The sequence below is a fragment of the Pleurodeles waltl genome, chromosome 2_2 (assembly GCF_031143425.1).
Source record: "Pleurodeles waltl isolate 20211129_DDA chromosome 2_2, aPleWal1.hap1.20221129, whole genome shotgun sequence".
NCBI lineage: Eukaryota > Metazoa > Chordata > Amphibia > Caudata > Salamandridae > Pleurodeles > Pleurodeles waltl.
The window spans coordinates 1,157,769,299-1,157,791,372 of NC_090439.1; the positions used below are offsets into that span (position 1 = coordinate 1,157,769,299).

Here is a 22,074-nt window from a genome sequence, read left to right on the forward strand (position 1 = left end):
TGTGCTTGAAGTCAACAGTGACTGAGCTTGGTGTCTGGTGAGGAGAATGAGATGTCAGCAGTGCCTGTGTTTTGAAAGAGGTATTTCTGTGATTGAAGCCATCAATACCTGTTGTCTTTTTTTTTTAATCAGCAGTGCCTGGGTTTGAAGTGTCTGTGCCTGGAGTCTATAGTTCCTGTGATTTGGAGCTGAAGTGCCCTTGCTTGGAGTCAGGAGTGCCTATGCCAGCTGCCAGCAGCACCAATGTTTTAATTCAGAAATCCCTGTGTGGGATTCTGTAGTGCCGGTGTCTGGAGTCAGCCGTGTCAGTTGTCTCTGATACCAATCACAGGCACTGCTGACTTCAAGCACTAGGTTATCAATAATTAAGCCAGAAAAACGTGTGTTTAGAGTCAGTATAAGTGAAGTGTCCAGTGCCTATGTTTTAATTCAATGTCATTTTTTCAGGCATTTTTTACACCTGCTCAGAGCAGCCCTTAAAAGGGGGCACACCATTGTTTACAATGGGCCCCTATGTACTGTTCAGGGTTAGAGACAAAATTGTGGGGCTAAACCTGACCAGTACATCAATATCGTCAAAAATGTTGGCGCTATTGCCCCCTACCCTGTGCCATGGTGGCAATTGGGGGCGGCTAAGGGGCGCAAGGAGGTGGTGCTGCACTGGGTGCAGCACGACTTTTCTTAAATATGTCCCAGGATATCCTGTAATTCGGTTACCAGTGCCTATGCCTGGAGCCAGCATTAAGTGTACCAGAGTCAGGAGGGTCTATTCTTGGAGTTAGGATTATCTATGACAGAGAGCAGTGCATGTGCTTGAGTCAGAATTATCTAAAATTGAGTCAGCGGTGCCTGTGTGCGGAACCACCAGTGCCTGTGTTTGAATTTGGTAGTGCCTGGAATCATTGAGGCCTATTTTGGCTGAGCAGTGCTGATTACTGGAGACATAATTCCCGTGTTTTGAATCAGCAGTATTTGTATTTTTAATCAGCAGTGCCTGCACTTGGAGTTTACAAAGTCCGTAGCTAGAATCAGGGGTGCTTGGAGTGGGGAATGCCTTGCTTGAAGTCAGCAGTGCCTCTGCTTAGATTGAGAAGGGCCTTTGATTTGAGTCCCCAATATCTGTAATTGAGTGAGCAGTGCCTGTTTGTGTAGTAAGCAGAGGCAGTATTTTACCTCAGTAGAGCATGTGCTTGGAGTCAGCCTTAGCTACAATTGAGTCAACACCGTCTGTGCACTGAACCAGCAGTATTAGTGATTTTCACAAGAAGTGCCTGTGTCTGGAATCAGGAGTACCAGTACTGGATCAGCAGTATTTGTATATTCTAAAAGCAGTGCCTGTGACTAGAATTAGAACTGCCTGTATTGAATCAGGAGTAATTGCGTTTAAAGCCAGTATTATCTGTCTCTAAGTATGCAGTGCCTGTTCATGCAACCAGCAGTGCCTGTAATCTGCATTACTTGTAACTCAGTTAGCAGTGCCCATGCTTGGAGTGAGCAATACGTGTATTGGAGTCAGTAGTGCCTGTGCTTGGAGCAATGATTATTTAGCATTGAGGGAGCAGTGTGTGTGCTTGGAGTGAGCTTTGCCTTTTTTGAACGAGCAGTGCCCATGACTTGAGGCAGCAATTTCTGCACTTGAATCAGCAGTGCCTATGCTTGGAGTCACCTGTGCCTAGTCAGACCTGTCTGTTTTAAATGAGCAGTGCCCATGACTTGTGGCAGCAGTTTCTATTCTTTGAATCAGCAGTGCTAATGCTTGGAGTCAGCAGTGCCTGTCACAGGTCAGCAGTGTCTCTAGTTTGACGAAAACGTGCTTAGAGTTAGCAGTGTCTGTGTTCAGAGTCAGGAGTGCCTATGATAGGAATCTACAGTACCTATGCCTGGAGCCAAGGTTATCTGTAACTGAATGAGCAGTGCCTGTTCATGGAGTAAACATGTATTGTGTTTTGCCTCCATAGTGATCATGCCCATGGGCTTGGAGTCAACATTATCTGTAGTGTCAGGATTTAACAACAGTGCCTATGTTTTCAATTAGAATTGCCCCGGCTTGCAGTCATAAGTGCCTGTGAATGGAATCAGTATTGCCTGTAATTCAATAAGCAGTGCCTGTGTTTGAAGTGAGCATTAAGTGTACCACAATCAGGAGTGTCTGTGCTTGGAGTAAGGATTATTTTGAAGTGAGAGAGTGAGTGTGCTTTGAGTCAGCCTTGCCAGCTTTCAAAGAGCGGTGCCCATGATTTGAGGCAGCCGTTCCTGTGCTTGAATCAGAAGTTTCAATGCTTTAAGTCAGCAGTGCCTGCCATGAGTCAGCAGTTTCTGTACTTTGACTAAAGTTGGAGTTAGCAGTGTTAGTGTTTTGAGTAAGAGCCTGCAATAAGAGTCTGTAGTAACTGTGTCGAGAGCATAGGTTAGTTGTAACTGAGTGAGCAGTGCCTTCTCACGGATTAAGCAGGGACTGTGTTTTGCATCAATAGTGATTGTGCCCCTGGGCTTGGAGTCAAAATGATCAGTAAGGAATTAGGAGCAGTTGTGTTTGGAGTCAGCAGTGCATGCATTTTAAATTAAAATTTCCTCAGCTTAAAGTCAGCAGTGCCTGTGACTTAAATCAGGTACCAGTAAACTGGAACTGTGGCTCAACAATGTTTGTGGCCCTGGCCTTGGAGGCAACAATATCTGTAATGAGTCAATTGTGCCTGCATTTTAAATTAGGATTGTCTCGTCTTGCAGTCCGCAGTGCCTGTGTATTGAACAAGCAGTATTTTGAATAAGCAGTGCCAGTAACTGGAATCAATGGTGCCCAGTTTCAATCAACAGTAGTTGAGTTTTGAATCAGCAGTGCCTGTGCTTGGGAGCTAGCAGTGCCTGTGCCCGGAGTTAGGGTATATGTGCTTGGATTTAGAAGTGCTCTGAGTTAGCAGTGCATGTGGTTGGAGTCTGGAGTGCCTGTGACATGAGTCTGTTATACCTGTGCCTAGTAATCTGTATTTGAGTGAGCAGTGCCTTTTTTGGAATATGCAGTGACAGTGTTTCACATCAGCAGTGCCCATCTTTAGTAAGCAGTACCTGAATTTGAAGTTAGGGTAATCTGTAAATGAGACAGCAGTGCCTGTGCCTTGAGTGCCTGGAGTCATCATTATCATTAATGAGACAGGAGTGCCTGTGAGCAGACTGACGAGTGCCTATGACTTCTGTCAGCAGTGCCTGAGACTAGAATCGGTAGTGCCTGTGACTGGACTAGGTAGTGCCTGTAGTTGTAGTCAGAATTATTTGAAATTGAGCCACCAGTGCCTGCGACAGGAATCGGCAGTGCCTGTTTTTGGAGTCAGGTGTGCTCACAGAGTCAGTGTTGAATGTTAATTAAATGAAGAATCAGGAGCAGGAGGAGTTAAATCTGAGCTGGAGATGGAACGTCACAGCCCCTCCCCCACGTGAGCTGGTGCCCCTCCCCCAGGTGAACTAGAACCCCCCCCCCACATGAGCCCCAGCTTCCCCCCCCCACACACACAAAGCTCCTACACCAGCCTCAGCACTGTTTGCCCCCAGAAACGGAAGATGGGGAAGAGCCTGTGTGTGAAGTGGGTCCAGAGGAAAGTGTAGAGAAGCTCCATGGAGTCCGCATTGTACAGGGACAGCTGCCCCCCCTCGTAGTCCAGATACACCCCCAGCTTCCGGGGCCCCTCACGAGGGGTCAGAGGGGTGTCAGGGGAGGTGAGAGCCCAGTACGGACCATAAAACCTCTGCACAGCCCAGACTCCCCCCTCAGGGGACCATATGATCCCTCCCTTCCTCTCCACAGACTCTGCTGCGACCCCCACAGCCCAACCCTCCTCCCCCTGCAGCAGCTGCACCTCCCAGTAATGTCTCCCTGAGGTGAACCCCTCACGCCCCAGCACACAGGGACAAGAGGTGAATCTCTTGGGGGTGTCCGGCAGGCGCTGTGCTGTGCCTGTCCTTCTCATACGTCTCCCCCCCTCAGACAGACGGAGCTCAGGATGCGCTGTGTCTGGGTCCAGAGTCACCATCACTGCAGGGAAGAGACTCAGAGTTAGAGATTTAAAGCTATATACACGTTATTTATAGTTTATATTCATGTTATTGACAGGAGACAAAACTATACAGCACCTCTCTCGAAGGAGCACACTGTACTGTACAATACACTGCACTACACAGCACCTAGCTGGAAGGAGCACAATGTAGTGTACAATACACTGCACTACACAGCACCTACCTGGAAGGACCACACTGTAGAAAACACTGCACTACATAGCACCGAACTGGAAAGAGCACACTTTACTGTACAACACACTGCACTAACAACACCTACCTGCAAGGAGCATACTGTAATGTACAATACACTGCACTACACCGCACCTACCTGAATGGAGCACACTGTACTGTACAATGCACTACACAGCACCTACATGGAAGGAACACATAGTACAATAAACTAAACTATACTTCACCTACCTGTAAAAGGCACACGGAGGAATACACTGCCTTACATCGCACCAACCTGGAAGGAGCACATTCTACTGTACAATACTCTGCACTTCACCGCACCTACCTGGAAAGAGCACTCTGTACTGTACAATACTCTGCCTTACACAGCACCTACCTGCAAGGTACACACTGTAGAATACATTGCACAGGTGGTGGCTACCCAGAGGAGCCCCTCCCTTGCCTGCCTGCAACCCCATTGAAACCTATTGCAAACCCGACGCCTGTTTGCACTCTGCACCCGGCCGCCCTGTGCCGCTGAGGGTGTACTTTTTGTGCTGACTTGTGTCCCCCCCCCGGTGCCCTACAAAACCCCCCTGGTCTGCCCTCCGAAGTCGCGGGTACTTACCTGCTGGCAGACTAAACCGGGGCACCCCTATCTCCATTGAAGCCTATGCGTTTTGGGCACCACTTTGACCTCTGCACCTGACCGGCCCTGACCTGCTGGTGTGGTAACTTTGGGGTTGCCCTGAACCCCCAACGGTGGGCTACCTCGGACCCAACTTTGAACCCTGTAAGTGCTTTACTTACCTGAAAAACTAACAAATACTTACCTCCCCCAGGAACTGTTGAATTTTGCACTGTGTCCAATTTTAAAATAGCTTATTGCAATTTTTGCCAAAACTGTACATGCTATTGTGATGATTCGAAGTTCCTAAGATACCTGAGTGAAATACCTTTCATGTAAAGTATTGTTTGTAAATCTTGAACCTGTGGTTCTTAAAATAAACTAAGAAAAGATATTTTTCTATATAAAAACCTATTGGCCTGGAATTGTTTTTGAGTGTGTGTTCCTCATTTATTGCCTGTGTGTGTACAACAAATTCTTAACACTACCCTCTGATAAGCCTACTGCTCGACCACACTACCACAAAATAGAGTATTAGAATTATCTCTTTTTTCCACTATCTTACCTCTAAGGGGAACCCTTGGACTCTGTGCATACTATTCCTTACTTTGAAATAGTGCATACAGAGCCAACTTCTTACAGTACTGTACAATACACTGCACTACACAGCGCCTACCTGGAAGGAGCACACTGTGCAATACACTACACTACACAGCGCCTACCTGGAAGGAGCACACTGTGCAATACACTACACTACACAGCACCTACCTGGAAGGAGCACACTGTACGGTACAACACACTGCACTACATAGCACCTACCTGGAAGGAGCACACTGTACGGTACAATACACTGCACTACACAGCGCCTACCTGGAAGGAGCCCACGGTACGGTACACTGCACTAAAAGAACCTACGTAGAAGCAGCGCATTGTACTTCACAATGCACTGCACAATACAACACGTACCTGGAAGGAACACTTAGTACAAAAAACTGCACTATACTTCACCTACCTGTAAAGAGCATGCAGTGCACCTACCTGGAAGGAGCACACTGTATTATACAATACACTGCACTACACAACACCTACCTGGAAAGAAGACACTGTACGGTACAATACACTGCACTACACAGCACCTACCTGGACGGAGCACACTGTCGTGTACAATACACTGCACTACACAGCACCTACCTGGAAGAAGCACACACTACTGTACAATACACTGCAACTACCTGGAAGGAGAACACAGTACAATATACTGCACTACACAGCACATACCTAGAGGGAGCCAACTATACAATACACTCCACTACATCCCACCTACCTGGAAAGAACACACTGTACTGTACAATACACTGCACTACACAGCATCTACCTCGAAGGACCACACTGTAGAAAACACTACACTACACAGAACCTACTTGGATGGAGCACACTGAACAGTACACTGTTGACCACAGCACCTGCCTCGACGGAGCACACTGTACTATACAATACACTGCACTACACAATACCTACCTGGAAAGAAGACACTGTACCGTACAATACACTGCACTACACAGCAGCTCTGTACATACTATTTCAAAGTAAGAAATAGTGTGCACAGAGTCCAAGGGTTCCCCTTGGAGGTAAGATAGTGACAAAAAGAGATAATTCTAATGCTCTATTTTGTGGTAGTGTGGTCGAGCAGTAGGCTTATCAGAGGGTAGTGTTAAGCATTTGTTGTACACACACAGGCAATAAATGAGGAACACACACTCAAAGACTGATTCCAGGCCAATAGGTTTCTATATAGAAACATATCTTTTCTTAGTTTATTTTAAGAACCATAGGTTCAAGATTTACAAGTAATACTTCAAATGAACGGTATTTCACTCAGGTATTCTAGGAACTTCGAACAATCACAATAGCATGTACAGTTTTGACAAAAATGGCAATAAGCTATTTTAAAAGTGGACACTGTGCAAAAATCAACAGTTCCTGGGGGAGGTAAGTAATTGTTAAGTTCACAGGTAAGTAAAACACTTACAGGGTTCAAAGTTGGGTCCAAAGTAGCCCACCGTTGCGGGTTCAAGGCAACCCCAAAGTTACCACACAAGCAGCTCAGGGCCGGTCAGGTGCAGAGGTCAAAGTGGTACCCAAAACACACAGGCTTCAATGGAAATGCATGTGCCCCGGTTCCAGTCTGCCAGCATATAAGTATCCGTGTCTTCGGAGGGCAGACCAGGAGGGTTTTGTAGGGCACCAGGGGGGACACAAGCAGGCACAGAAAGTACACCCTCAGCGGCACAGGGGCGGCTGGTTACAGAGTGCAAACAGGCATTGGGTTTCAGATAGGAATCAGTGGGGAGACCCGGGGGTCTCTTCAACGATGCAGGCAGGCACGGGGGGGCTCTTCGGGGTAGCCACCACCTGGGCTAGGCAGAGGGTCGCCTGGGGGTCACTCCTGCAGTGGAGTTCAGTTGCTTCAGGTCCTGGGGGCTGCGGGTGCAGTGCTGGTTCCAGGCATCGGGTTCCTTGTTACAGGCGGTCAGGGGGAGCCTCTGGATTTCTTCTGCAGGTGTCGCTGTGGGGGCTCAGGGGGGTCAACTCTGGCTACTCACGGGCTCACAGTCACCAGGGAGTCCTCCTCCTTGAGGTGTTAGTTTTCTGCAGGTCGAGCCGAGGGCGTCGGGTGCAGACTGGAATGTCTCATGCTTTCGGCGGCAAACGTGTGGTCTTTAAAGTTGCTTCTTTGTTTGCAGAAAGTTGCAGTTTCTTGAACAGGTCCGCTGTTCTCGGGAGCTTCTTGGTCCTTTGTTGCAGGGTAGTCCTCTGAGGCTTCAGAGGTCACTGGACCCTTTTGGATGCGTCGCTGTTGGAGTTTTCTTCAAAGTAGGGAGACAGGCCGGTGGGGCTGAGGCCAAATCAGTGGTCGTCTCCGTCTTCACTGCAGGGCTTCAGGTCAGCAGTCCTTCTTCTTCTTTAGGTTGCAGGAATCTAGTTTCCTAGGTTCTGGGGAGCCCCTAAATACTGAATTTAGGGGTGTGTTTAGGTCTGGGAGGGCAGGAGCCAATGGCTACTGTCCTTGAGGGTGATAACACCCTCTTTGTGCCTCCTCCCTGAGGGGAGGGGGCACATCCCTATTCCTATTGGGGGAATCCTCCAAAATCAAGATGGAGGATTTCTAAAGGCCGGGATCACCTCAGCTCAGGACACCTTAGTGGCTGTCCTGACTGGTGGGTGACTCCTCCTTGTTTTTCGCATTATCTCCCCTGGACTTGCCGCCAAAAGTGGGGGCTGTGTCCAGGGGGCAGGCATCTCCACTAGCTGGAGTGCCCTGGGGCATTGTAACACGAAGCGTGAGCCTTTGAGGCTCACTGCTAGGTGTTACAGTTCCTGCAGGGGGGAGGTGTGAAGCACCTCCACCCAGAGCAGGCTTTTGTTTCTGTCCTCAGAGAGCACAAAGGCCCTCACCACATGGGATCAGAAACTCGTCTCTCAGCAGCAGGCTGGCACAGACCAGTCAGTCCTGCACTGAACAATTGGGTAAAATCTCTGTGTGCATTTTTTTTTTTTAATAAACCCAACACTAATATCAGTGTGGGTTTATTATTGTGAGAAATTTGATACCAAACTTCCCAGTATTCAGTGTAGCCATTATGGAGCTGTGGAGTTCGTTTTTGACAAACTCCCACACCATATACTTAATATGGCCACAACTGTACTTACAATGTCTAAAAATAGACAGACACTGTAGGGGCATATTGCTCATGCAGCTATGCCCTCACCTGTGGGATAGTGCACCCTGCCTTGGGGCTGTAAGGCCTGCTAGAGGGGTGACTTACCTATGCCACAGGCAGTATTTTGTGTGCATGGCATCCTGAGGGGGATGCCATGTCGACTTTGCCTTTTTTCTCCCCACCAACACACACAATCTGCAATGGCAGTGTGCATTTGTTAGGTGAGGGGTCCCTTAGGGTGGCACAACATATGCTGTAGCCCTTAGGGACATTCCCTGGTCACAGGGCCCTTGGTACCACTGGTACCTTTTACAAGGGACTTATCTGTGTGCCAGGGGTGTGCCAATTGTGGAAACAATTGTACATTTTAGGTGAAAGAACACTGTTGCTGGGGCCTGGTTAGCAGGTCCCAGCACACTTCTCAGTCAAGTCAGCATCAGTATCAGGCAAAACGTGGGGGGTAACTGCAACAGGGAGCCATTTCCTTACACAAGGCCTACCCCCAGCCCACAGGCCAGGCTACTCAGCCAAAGCTGGGAGAGTCTTCCTAGTCTGTCAGGTGATGAAGAGTAGAGGAAATAGGCTGGTTTGTTGCAGGGCCTACTCTGCCTTACATCCTCCTGTTCAGGTCATTCCCTCTGGGGAATTGACCCACTTCCACAGTGATAGGACCTAGTCTGAATTTCCTCTTGTCTGTGCTTTTAATGTCTTCACCCATTCTTTCTATTTTGGGGTTAGAGGTATCCACCTCTGCTAATCCTATCTTAGCCAGGGTCACCCCTAGCTTACCCAGAGAATTTACCCAGAGCTGGAGTAACCCCACCATGACCAACAGGGTCAGGGGGCCTAACTTGCTATTTGGCATGGGGTCAGACCACCATGCCAAAGATAGTGCAGCCATAAAGGCTAACACCCAGCAGAGGCCACTGACAGCTGTCAGTGCCCAGAACCACACCTTTAGCTCTTCACCTGCAAGGGAAGGAGCTACGTTACAGGCTTCTTTGGGTTCAGGGTGCCTGTCTGCTGTGTAAGAGTGGAGGGTTACGGCACCTTGTAGTAAACACCCTTCTTCCACTCTTTCTTCTGTTAACTGAGGAGCCACCCACTCAGGTTTAACAGTTGCCTGACTAGCCAGTACTTCTTGTGGGTCAGGTTGGACTTTACCAGTGCTATTTTTGGAGTTCTCCCCTACTGGTGCAGAATCTCTTTGGCTTGCTGGATCCTTGGCTAAACGTTGTCCACCTTTCCTACTCTGTTTTCCTTTCTTTTTCTTTTGGGGCCTACTAGCAGTTACTTCAGGGGTAGCACCTCCAGATTCCTTGGGAGAGGACTGGCACTGGACCAGTTCCTCTCTTGGGCCCTGACTAACCTCTGGGTAGTCATTTCCAAGGAGACAATCAAGTGGGAGGGCTGTACTGACTACCACCCTTCTCCAGCTAAAAGTCCCACCCACTTCTATAGGCACAAAAGCCACAGGCCTATCAGTGACCCTGTCTGGGCTAACTCTTACACTGGCAGTCTCACCCGGGATGTACTGGTTTGAGAACACCAGCCTGTCATGCACAATAGTGTGACTGGCACAAGTGTCTCTCAGGGCAGTGGCTGGGATTCCATTCACCAGTAGGTGGTGGAAGTGTCTACTTCCCTCTGGAATCTCCAACTCACCTGTTGGGCCCTTTTTCCAGTTGAAGGCTATGAAGACCTCAAGTGAGGAGTCATCCCCAGTGGCTATACTGGTCCCCCCTGGGATTTTGCTAGGGGGTTTGTTTTTGGGACAAGAGTATCCTTGGTGTGGTGCCCTGTCTGTCTACAGTTTTGGCACCATGCCTTAGTGGCATTCCAGTTCTTACCCTGGCACCCACCTTTGTTTTTGGTTGTGTCTTGGGGCCCTCCCACCTGGTCTGGTTTTTGGGGGCCTACAGAGGACTCTTTTTCTTTATTTCTAGTGTCACCCACTTTCTCCTGGGGAGGCTTTGTAACCCCTTTCTTTTGGTCACCCCCAGTGGATGTTTTGGTTACTCTAGTCTTGACCCAGTGGTCTGCCTTCTTTCCCAATTCTTGGGGAGAAATTGGGCATAGGCCTACCAGATACTGATGCAGTTTTTCATTGAAGCAGTTACTTAAAATGTGTTCTTTCATAAACAAATTATAAACCCCAAGATAGTCATGCACTTCATTTCCAGTTACCCAACCATCCAGTGTTTTCACTGAGTAGTCTACAAAATCAACCCAGGTCTGGCTCGAGGATTTTTGAGCCCCTCTGAACCTAATCCTGTACTCCTCAGTGGAGAATCCAAAGCCCTCAATCAGGGTAGCCTTCATGAGGTCATAGGATTCTGCATCTTTTCCAGAGAGTGTGAGGAGTCTATCCCTACACTTCCCAGTGAACATTTCCGAAAGGAGAGCTCCTCAGTGAAATCTGTTTACTTTTCTGGTTACACAAGCCCTCTCAAAAGCTGTGAACCATTTGGTGATATCATCACCATCTTCTTTTTTGCTACATTCCCTTTGGGGATTTTTAGCATGTCAGTAGTTTCTCTGACCCTATTTAAGTTGCTGCCACCATTGATGGGAGCTAAACCCATCTCTTGTCTTTCCCTTTCTATGGCTAGGAGCTGTTTCTCCAAAGCCAATCTTTTGGCCATCCTGGCTAACAGGAGGTCATCTTCATTGAGGCTGCCCTCAATGCTTCCAGAGTTGCTGGACTCCCCTGTGGGAGAAGCAGCATCTGTGACTATCACTTGTGGAGTCAGGCTTGGAGAAACCCTGGTCTCCCTAACTAGGACAGGAGGTGGGAAATTATCCTCCAGGTCACTAGCTTTCCCCTCTGTAAGGTTGTCTTCAGAGGGGTTGTCATTAGCAAACTCTACCAAAAGCTCATGGAGCTGTACTTTGGTAGGGTTTGATCCAGTTTTTATCTTTTTAATTTTACAAAGAGTCCTTAACTCTGACATCCTAAGATGCAGGTAAGGGGTGAGGTTGAGCTGCACCACCATCTCATCTGTACTAGACATTATCTCTCTAAAAGTTGGGATACTTTTTAAGAATCTAAAACTATCTCGAGAATTTAATCCAAACTTTTACAAAACTTTGAAACTCTAAAATAAATGCTAACAGGGACTAACACAAGGCCCTAGCAGGACTTTTAAAAATTTAGAAAAATAGCTCAAATTTCAAAAATCTGTTTCTAATGACAAATTTTGGAATTTAGTTGTGTGATCAGGTATTGGCTGAGTAGTCCAGCAAATGCAAAGTCTTGTATCCCACCGCTGCCACCAATGTAGGAAGTTGGCTCCGTATATACTATTTCAAAGTAAGAAATAGTGTGTACAGAGTTCAAGGGTTCCCCTTAGAAGTAAGATAGTGGCAAAAAGAGATAATTCTAATGCTATATTTTGTGGTAGTGTGGTCGAGCAGTAGACTTATCAGAGGGTAGTGTTAAGCTTTTGCTGTACACACATAGGCAATAAATGAGGAACACACACTCAAAGACTGATTCCAGGCCAATAGATTTTTATTTAGAAACATATCTTTTCTTAGTTTATTTTAAGAACCACAGGTTCAAAATTTACAAGTAATACTTCAAATGAAAGGTATTTCACTCAGGTATTCTAGGAACTTTGAATAATCACAATAGCATGTACAGTGTTGACACAAATGGCAATAAGCTATTTTAAAAGTGGACACAGTGCAAAAATCAACAGTTCCTGGGGGAGGTAAGTAATTGTTAAGTTCATAGGTAAGTAAAACACTTACAGGGTTCAAAGTTGGGTCCAAAGTAGCCCACTGTTGGGGGTTCAAGGCAACCCCAAAGTTACCACAAAAGAAGCTCAGGGCCGGTCAGGGGCAGAGGTCAAAGTGGTGCCCAAAACACATAGGCTTCAATGGAAATATGTGTGCCCCGGTTCCAGTCTGCCAGCATGTAAGTACCCGTGTCTTCGGAGGGCAGACCAGGGGGGGTTTGTAGGGCACTGGGGGGACACAAGCAGGCACAGAAAGTACACCCTCAGCGGCACAGGGGCGGCCGGTTGCAGAGTGCAAACAGGCGTCGGGTTTCAGATAGGAATCAATGGGGAGACCCAGGGTCTCTTCAACGATGCAGGCAGGCACACCACTTGGGCTGGGCAGAGGGTCACCTGGGGGTCACTCCTGCACTGGAGTTTGGTTCCTTCAGGTCCTGGGGGCTGCGGGTGCAGTGGTGGTTCCAGGTGTCGGGTTCCTTATTACAGGCAGTCGCGGTCAGGGGGAGCCTCTGGATTTCCTCTGCAAGCGTCGCTGTGGGGGCCCAGGGGGGTCAACTCTGGCTACTCATGGGCTCACAGTCGCCGGGGAGTCCTCCCTGTAGTGTTAGTTTTCCGCAGGTCGAGCCGGGAGCGTCGGGTGCAGAGTGGAAAATCTCACGTTTCCGTCGGGAAACGTGTGGTCTATAAAGTTGCTTCTTTGTTGCAGAAAGTTGGAGTTTCTTGAACAGGGCCGCTGTTCTCGGGAGATTCTTGGTCCTTTAGATGCAGGGTAGTCCTCTGAGGCTTCAGAGGTCACTGGACCCTGTTGGATGCGTCAGTGTTGCAGTTTTCTTCGAAGTAGGGAGACAGGCCGGTGGGGCTGGGGCCAAATCAGCTGTCGTCTCCGTCTTCACTGCAGGGCTTCAGGTCAGCAGTCCCTCTTCTTCCTTAGGTTGCAGGAATCTAGTTTCCTAGGTTCTGGGGAGCCCCTAAATACTGAATTTAGGGGTGTGTTTAGGTCTGGGAGGGCAGTAGCCAATGGCTACTGTCCTTGAGGGTGGCTACACCTTCTTTGTGCCTGAGGGGAGGGGGGCACATCCCTATTCCTATTGGTGGAATCCTCCAAAATAAAGATGGAGGATTTCTAAAGGCAGGGTTCAACTTAGCTCAGGACACCTTAGGGGCTGTCCTGACTGGTGGGTGACTCCTCCTTGTTTTTCTAATTTTCTCTCCTGGACTTGCCACCAAAAGTGGGGGCTGCTTCCAGGGGGCGGGCATCTCCACTAGCTGAAGTGCCCTGGGGCATTGTAACACGAAGCGTGAGCCTTTGAGGCTCACTGCTAGGTGTTACAGTTCCTGCAGGGGGGAGGTGTGAAGCACCTCCACCCAGAGCAGGCTTTTGTTTCTGTCCTCAGAGAGCACAAAGGCCCTCACCACATGGGATCAGAAACTCGTCTCTCAGCAGCAGGCTGGCACAGACCAGTCAGTCCTGCACTGAACAATTGGGTAAAATCTCTGTGTGCATTTTTTTTTTTTTATAAACCCAACACTAATATCAGTGTGGGTTTATTATTGTGAGAAATTTGATACCAAACTTCCCAGTATTCAGTGTAGCCATTATGGAGCTGTGGAGTTCGTTTTTGACAAACTCCCACACCATATACTTAATATGGCCACAACTGTACTTACAATGTCTAAAAATAGACAGACACTGTAGGGGCATATTGCTCATGCAGCTATGCCCTCACCTGTGGGATAGTGCACCCTGCCTTGGGGCTGTAAGGCCTGCTAGAGGGGTGACTTACCTATGCCACAGGCAGTATTTTGTGTGCATGGCATCCTGAGGGGGATGCCATGTCGACTTTGCCTTTTTTCTCCCCACCAACACACACAATCTGCAATGGCAGTGTGCATTTGTTAGGTGAGGGGTCCCTTAGGGTGGCACAACATATGCTGTAGCCCTTAGGGACATTCCCTGGTCACAGGGCCCTTGGTACCACTGGTACCTTCTACAAGGGACTTATCTGTGTGCCAGGGGTGTGCCAATTGTGGAAACAATTGTACATTTTAGGTGAAAGAACACTGTTGCTGGGGCCTGGTTAGCAGGTCCCAGCACACTTCTCAGTCAAGTCAGCATCAGTATCAGGCAAAACGTGGGGGGTAACTGCAACAGGGAGCCATTTCCTTACACAAGGCCTACCCCCAGCCCACAGGCCAGGCTACTCAGCCAAAGCTGGGAGAGTCTTCCTAGTCTGTCAGGTGATGAAGAGTAGAGGAAATAGGCTGGTTTGTTGCAGGGCCTACTCTGCCTTACATCCTCCTGTTCAGGTCATTCCCTCTGGGGAATTGACCCACTTCCACAGTGATAGGACCTAGTCTGAATTTCCTCTTGTCTGTGCTTTTAATGTCTTCACCCATTCTTTCTATTTTGGGGTTAGAGGTATCCACCTCTGCTAATCCTATCTTAGCCAGGGTCACCCCTAGCTTACCCAGAGAATTTACCCAGAGCTGGAGTAACCCCACCATGACCAACAGGGTCAGGGGGCCTAACTTGCTATTTGGCATGGGGTCAGACCACCATGCCAAAGATAGTGCAGCCATAAAGGCTAACACCCAGCAGAGGCCACTGACAGCTGTCAGTGCCCAGAACCACACCTTTAGCTCTTCACCTGCAAGGGAAGGAGCTACGTTACAGGCTTCTTTGGGTTCAGGGTGCCTGTCTGCTGTGTAAGAGTGGAGGGTTACGGCACCTTGTAGTAAACACCCTTCTTCCACTCTTTCTTCTGTTAACTGAGGAGCCACCCACTCAGGTTTAACAGTTGCCTGACTAGCCAGTACTTCTTGTGGGTCAGGTTGGACTTTACCAGTGCTATTTTTGGAGTTCTCCCCTACTGGTGCAGAATCTCTTTGGCTTGCTGGATCCTTGGCTAAACGTTGTCCACCTTTCCTACTCTGTTTTCCTTTCTTTTTCTTTTGGGGCCTACTAGCAGTTACTTCAGGGGTAGCACCTCCAGATTCCTTGGGAGAGGACTGGCACTGGACCAGTTCCTCTCTTGGGCCCTGACTAACCTCTGGGTAGTCATTTCCAAGGAGACAATCAAGTGGGAGGGCTGTACTGACTACCACCCTTCTCCAGCTAAAAGTCCCACCCACTTCTATAGGCACAAAAGCCACAGGCCTATCAGTGACCCTGTCTGGGCTAACTCTTACACTGGCAGTCTCACCCGGGATGTACTGGTTTGAGAACACCAGCCTGTCATGCACAATAGTGTGACTGGCACAAGTGTCTCTCAGGGCAGTGGCTGGGATTCCATTCACCAGTAGGTGGTGGAAGTGTCTACTTCCCTCTGGAATCTCCAACTCACCTGTTGGGCCCTTTTTCCAGTTGAAGGCTATGAAGACCTCAAGTGAGGAGTCATCCCCAGTGGCTATACTGGTCCCCCCTGGGATTTTGCTAGGGGGTTTGTTTTTGGGACAAGAGTATCCTTGGTGTGGTGCCCTGTCTGTCTACAGTTTTGGCACCATGCCTTAGTGGCATTCCAGTTCTTACCCTGGCACCCACCTTTGTTTTTGGTTGTGTCTTGGGGCCCTCCCACCTGGTCTGGTTTTTGGGGGCCTACAGAGGACTCTTTTTCTTTATTTCTAGTGTCACCCACTTTCTCCTGGGGAGGCTTTGTAACCCCTTTCTTTTGGTCACCCCCAGTGGATGTTTTGGTTACTCTAGTCTTGACCCAGTGGTCTGCCTTCTTTCCCAATTCTTGGGGAGAAATTGGGCATAGGCCTACCAGATACTGATGCAGTTTTTCATTGAAGCAGTTACTTAAAATGTGTTCTTTCATAAACAAATTATAAACCCCAAGATAGTCATGCACTTCATTTCCAGTTACCCAACCATCCAGTGTTTTCACTGAGTAGTCTACAAAATCAACCCAGGTCTGGCTCGAGGATTTTTGAGCCCCTCTGAACCTAATCCTGTACTCCTCAGTGGAGAATCCAAAGCCCTCAATCAGGGTAGCCTTCATGAGGTCATAGGATTCTGCATCTTTTCCAGAGAGTGTGAGGAGTCTATCCCTACACTTCCCAGTGAACATTTCCGAAAGGAGAGCTCCTCAGTGAAATCTGTTTACTTTTCTGGTTACACAAGCCCTCTCAAAAGCTGTGAACCATTTGGTGATATCATCACCATCTTCATATTTTGCTACATTCCCTTTGGGGATTTTTAGCATGTCAGTAGTTTCTCTGACCCTATTTAAGTTGCTGCCACCATTGATGGGAGCTAAACCCATCTCTTGTCTTTCCCTTTCTATGGCTAGGAGCTGTTTCTCCAAAGCCAATCTTTTGGCCATCCTGGCTAACAGGAGGTCATCTTCATTGAGGCTGCCCTCAATGCTTCCAGAGTTGCTGGACTCCCCTGTGGGAGAAGCAGCATCTGTGACTATCACTTGTGGAGTCAGGCTTGGAGAAACCCTGGTCTCCCTAACTAGGACAGGAGGTGGGAAATTATCCTCCAGGTCACTAGCTTTCCCCTCTGTAAGGTTGTCTTCAGAGGGGTTGTCATTAGCAAACTCTACCAAAAGCTCATGGAGCTGTACTTTGGTAGGGTTTGATCCAGTTTTTATCTTTTTAATTTTACAGAGAGTCCTTAACTCTGACATCCTAAGATGCAGGTAAGGGGTGAGGTTGAGCTGCACCACCATCTCATCTGTACTAGACATTATCTCTCTAAAAGTTGGGATACTTTTTAAGAATCTAAAACTATCTCGAGAATTTAATCCAAACTTTTACAAAACTTTGAAACTCTAAAATAAATGCTAACAGGGACTAACACAAGGCCCTAGCAGGACTTTTAAAAATTTAGAAAAATAGCTCAAATTTCAAAAATCTGTTTCTAATGACAAATTTTGGAATTTAGTTGTGTGATCAGGTATTGGCTGAGTAGTCCAGCAAATGCAAAGTCTTGTATCCCACCGCTGCCACCAATGTAGGAAGTTGGCTCCGTATATACTATTTCAAAGTAAGAAATAGTGTGTACAGAGTTCAAGGGTTCCCCTTAGAAGTAAGATAGTGGCAAAAAGAGATAATTCTAATGCTATATTTTGTGGTAGTGTGGTCGAGCAGTAGACTTATCAGAGGGTAGTGTTAAGCTTTTGCTGTACACACATAGGCAATAAATGAGGAACACACACTCAAAGACTGATTCCAGGCCAATAGATTTTTATTTAGAAACATATCTTTTCTTAGTTTATTTTAAGAACCACAGGTTCAAAATTTACAAGTAATACTTCAAATGAAAGGTATTTCACTCAGGTATTCTAGGAACTTTGAATAATCACAATAGCATGTACAGTGTTGACACAAATGGCAATAAGCTATTTTAAAAGTGGACACAGTGCAAAAATCAACAGTTCCTGGGGGAGGTAAGTAATTGTTAAGTTCATAGGTAAGTAAAACACTTACAGGGTTCAAAGTTGGGTCCAAAGTAGCCCACTGTTGGGGGTTCAAGGCAACCCCAAAGTTACCACAAAAGAAGCTCAGGGCCGGTCAGGGGCAGAGGTCAAAGTGGTGCCCAAAACACATAGGCTTCAATGGAAATATGTGTGCCCCGGTTCCAGTCTGCCAGCATGTAAGTACCCGTGTCTTCGGAGGGCAGACCAGGGGGGGTTTGTAGGGCACTGGGGGGACACAAGCAGGCACAGAAAGTACACCCTCAGCGGCACAGGGGCGGCCGGTTGCAGAGTGCAAACAGGCGTCGGGTTTCAGATAGGAATCAATGGGGAGACCCAGGGTCTCTTCAACGATGCAGGCAGGCACACCACTTGGGCTGGGCAGAGGGTCACCTGGGGGTCACTCCTGCACTGGAGTTTGGTTCCTTCAGGTCCTGGGGGCTGCGGGTGCAGTGGTGGTTCCAGGTGTCGGGTTCCTTATTACAGGCAGTCGCGGTCAGGGGGAGCCTCTGGATTTCCTCTGCAAGCGTCGCTGTGGGGGCCCAGGGGGGTCAACTCTGGCTACTCATGGGCTCACAGTCGCCGGGGAGTCCTCCCTGTAGTGTTAGTTTTCCGCAGGTCGAGCCGGGAGCGTCGGGTGCAGAGTGGAAAATCTCACGTTTCCGTCGGGAAACGTGTGGTCTATAAAGTTGCTTCTTTGTTGCAGAAAGTTGGAGTTTCTTGAACAGGGCCGCTGTTCTCGGGAGATTCTTGGTCCTTTAGATGCAGGGTAGTCCTCTGAGGCTTCAGAGGTCACTGGACCCTGTTGGATGCGTCAGTGTTGCAGTTTTCTTCGAAGTAGGGAGACAGGCCGGTGGGGCTGGGGCCAAATCAGCTGTCGTCTCCGTCTTCACTGCAGGGCTTCAGGTCAGCAGTCCCTCTTCTTCCTTAGGTTGCAGGAATCTAGTTTCCTAGGTTCTGGGGAGCCCCTAAATACTGAATTTAGGGGTGTGTTTAGGTCTGGGAGGGCAGTAGCCAATGGCTACTGTCCTTGAGGGTGGCTACACCTTCTTTGTGCCTGAGGGGAGGGGGGCACATCCCTATTCCTATTGGTGGAATCCTCCAAAATAAAGATGGAGGATTTCTAAAGGCAGGGTTCAACTTAGCTCAGGACACCTTAGGGGCTGTCCTGACTGGTGGGTGACTCCTCCTTGTTTTTCTAATTTTCTCTCCTGGACTTGCCACCAAAAGTGGGGGCTGCTTCCAGGGGGCGGGCATCTCCACTAGCTGAAGTGCCCTGGGGCATTGTAACACGAAGCGTGAGCCTTTGAGGCTCACTGCTAGGTGTTACAGTTCCTGCAGGGGGGAGGTGTGAAGCACCTCCACCCAGAGCAGGCTTTTGTCTCAGAGAGCACAAAGGCCCTCACCACATGAGGTCAGAAACTCGTCTCTCAGCAGCAGGCTGGCACAGACCAGTCAGTCCTGCACTGAACAATTGGGTAAAATACAAGGGGCATCTCTAAGATGCCCTCTGTGTGCATTTTTTTAAATAAATCCAACATTGGCATCAGTGTGGGTTTATTATTCTGTGAAGTTTGATACCAAACTTCCCAGTATTCAGTGTAGCCATTATGGAGCTGTGGAGTTCATTTTTGACAAACTCCCAGACCATATACTTAATATGGCCACAACTGTACTTACAATGTCTAAGAATAGACTTCGACACTGTAGGGGCATAGTGCTCATGCAGCTATGCCCTCACCTGTGGTATAGCGCACCCTGCCTTGGGGCTGTAAGGCCTGCTAGAGGGGTGACCTATCTATGCCACAGGCAGGATTTTGTGTGTATGGCATCCTGAGGGGGATGCCATGTCGACTTTTCCTTTTTCTCCCCACCACCACACACAATCTGCAATGGCAGTGTGCATGTGTTAGGTGATGGGTCCCTTAGTGTGGCACAACATGTGCTGCAGCCCTCAGAGACTTTCCCTGGTCACAGGGCCCTTGGTGCCACTGGTACCTTTTTACAAGGGACTTATCTGTGTGCCAGGGGTGTGCCAATTGTGGAAACAATGGTACATTTTAGGTGAAAGAACACTGTTGCAGGGGCCTGGTTAGCAGGGTCCCAGCACACTTCTCAGTCAAGTCAGCATCAGTATCAGGCAAAAAGCGGGGGATAACTGCAACAGGGAGCCGTTTCCTTACAGCGCCTACCTGGAAGGAGCACACTGTGCAATACACTGCACTAACAGAACCTACGTAGAAGCAGCACATTGTACTTCACAATGCACTGCACGATACAACACCTACCTGGAAGCAACACATAGTACAATAAACTGCACTATACTGCACCTACCTGTAAAGAGCATGCTGTGCACCTACCTAGAAGGAGCACACTGTATTATACAACACACTGCACTACACAACACCTACCTGGAAAGAAGACACTGCACTGTACAATACACTGCACTACACAGCACCTACCTGGAAGGAGCACACTGTAGTGTACAATACACCGCACTACACAGCACCTACCTGGAAGAAGCACACACTACTGTACAATACACTGCACTACACTGCACCTACCTGGAAGGAGAACACAGTACAATACACTGCACTACACAGCACATACCTAGAAGGAGCAAACTATACAATACACTCAACTACATCCCACCTACCTTGAAGGAGCACACAGTACCGTAGATTACACTGCACTACACAGCACCTACCTAGCAGGAGCACAAAGTACTGTACAATGCACTGCACTACACAGCATCTACCTGGAAGGAGCACACTGTACTGTTCAATACACTACACTGCACAGCACCTATCTGGAAGGAGCAAACTATACAATACACTCCACTACAATGCACCTACCTGAAACCAGCACACTGCACTCTACAAATCACTAGCCTAAAAGCCCCTACCTTGTTAGGAGCACACTGTACTGAACAATACACTGCACAACACAGCACAGCACCTACCTGAAAGGAGCACACTGTACTGTCCAATAAACTGCACTAACAGCACTTACCTGGAAGGACCACATTTTACTGTACAATACACTGCACTACACAGCACCTACCTGGAAGGACCACACTGTAGAATACACTGTACTACACAACACCTACCTGGAAGGAGAACTCTGTACTGTAGAATACACTGCACTACACAGGACGTACCTGCAAGAACCACACTGTAGAATACACTGCACCTACCTGGAAGGAGCACACTGTACTTTACAATACACTGCACTACACAGCACCTACCTAGAAGGTGCACACTGCACTGTACAATACACTGCACTACATGACACCTACCTGCAAGCAACACATAGTACAATAAATTGCACTATATGCACCTACCTGTAAAGAGCACACTGAACAATACACTGTACTACACAGCACCTACCAGGAAGGAGCACACTATACTGTACAATACACTGCACTACACAGCACCTACCTGGAAGGAGCACACTGTAGTGTACAATACCCCGCACTACACAGCACCTACCTGGAAGGAGCACACTAAAAAACACTGCACTACACAGCACCGAACTGGAATGAGCACAATGTATTTATACAACACACTGCACTACACAACACCTACCTGGAAAGAAGACACTGTACTGTACAATACACTGCACTACACAGCACCTACCTGGAAGGAACAAACTGTACTGTACAATACACTGCACTACACAGCACCTACCTGCAAGGAACACATAGTACACTAAACTGCACTATACTGCACCTACAAATAAAGAGCACACAGAGCAATATACTGCACTACACAGCACCTACCTGGAAGGAGGAAACTACACTGTACAATACACTGCACTACACAGCACCTACCAGGAAGGAGCACACTGTAGTGTACAATACACTGCACTAAACAGCACCTACCTGGAAGGACCACACTGTAGAAAACACTGCACTACACTAGACAGAACCTACTTGGAAGGAGCACACTGTACAATACACCGTTGTCCACAGCACCTGCCTAGACGGAGCACACTGTACTATACAATACACTGTACTGTACAATACACTGCACTACACAGCGCCTACCTGGAAGGAGCACACTGTGCAATACACTGCACTAACAGAAGCAGCACATTCTACTTCACAATGCACTCCACAATACAACACCTACCTGGAAGGAACACATAGTACAATAAACTGCACTATAATGCACCTACCTGTAAAGAGCACACTGTGCAATACACTGCACTACACAGCACCTACCTGGAAGGAGCACACTGTACGGTACAATACACTGCACTGCATAGCACCTACCTGGAAGGAGCACACTGTACATTACACTGCACTAACAGAACCTATGTAGAAACAGCACATTTTA

At 48.1% G+C, this 22,074-nt stretch overlaps 1 protein-coding gene across 1 annotated transcript in view; it reads right to left on the reverse strand.

Moving 5' to 3' along the window:
* Positions 1-3,498: 3,498 nt before the first annotated feature.
* Positions 3,499-22,074, reverse strand: part of LOC138282989 (E3 ubiquitin-protein ligase TRIM39-like) — a 119,367-nt gene continuing 100,791 nt past the window's right edge. The window contains exon 6 of the mRNA XM_069221082.1: positions 3,499-4,024. Coding sequence (XP_069077183.1) covers positions 3,513-4,024 — 512 coding nt within the window. The 3' untranslated portion in view covers positions 3,499-3,512. The remainder of the gene's footprint in view (positions 4,025-22,074) is intronic.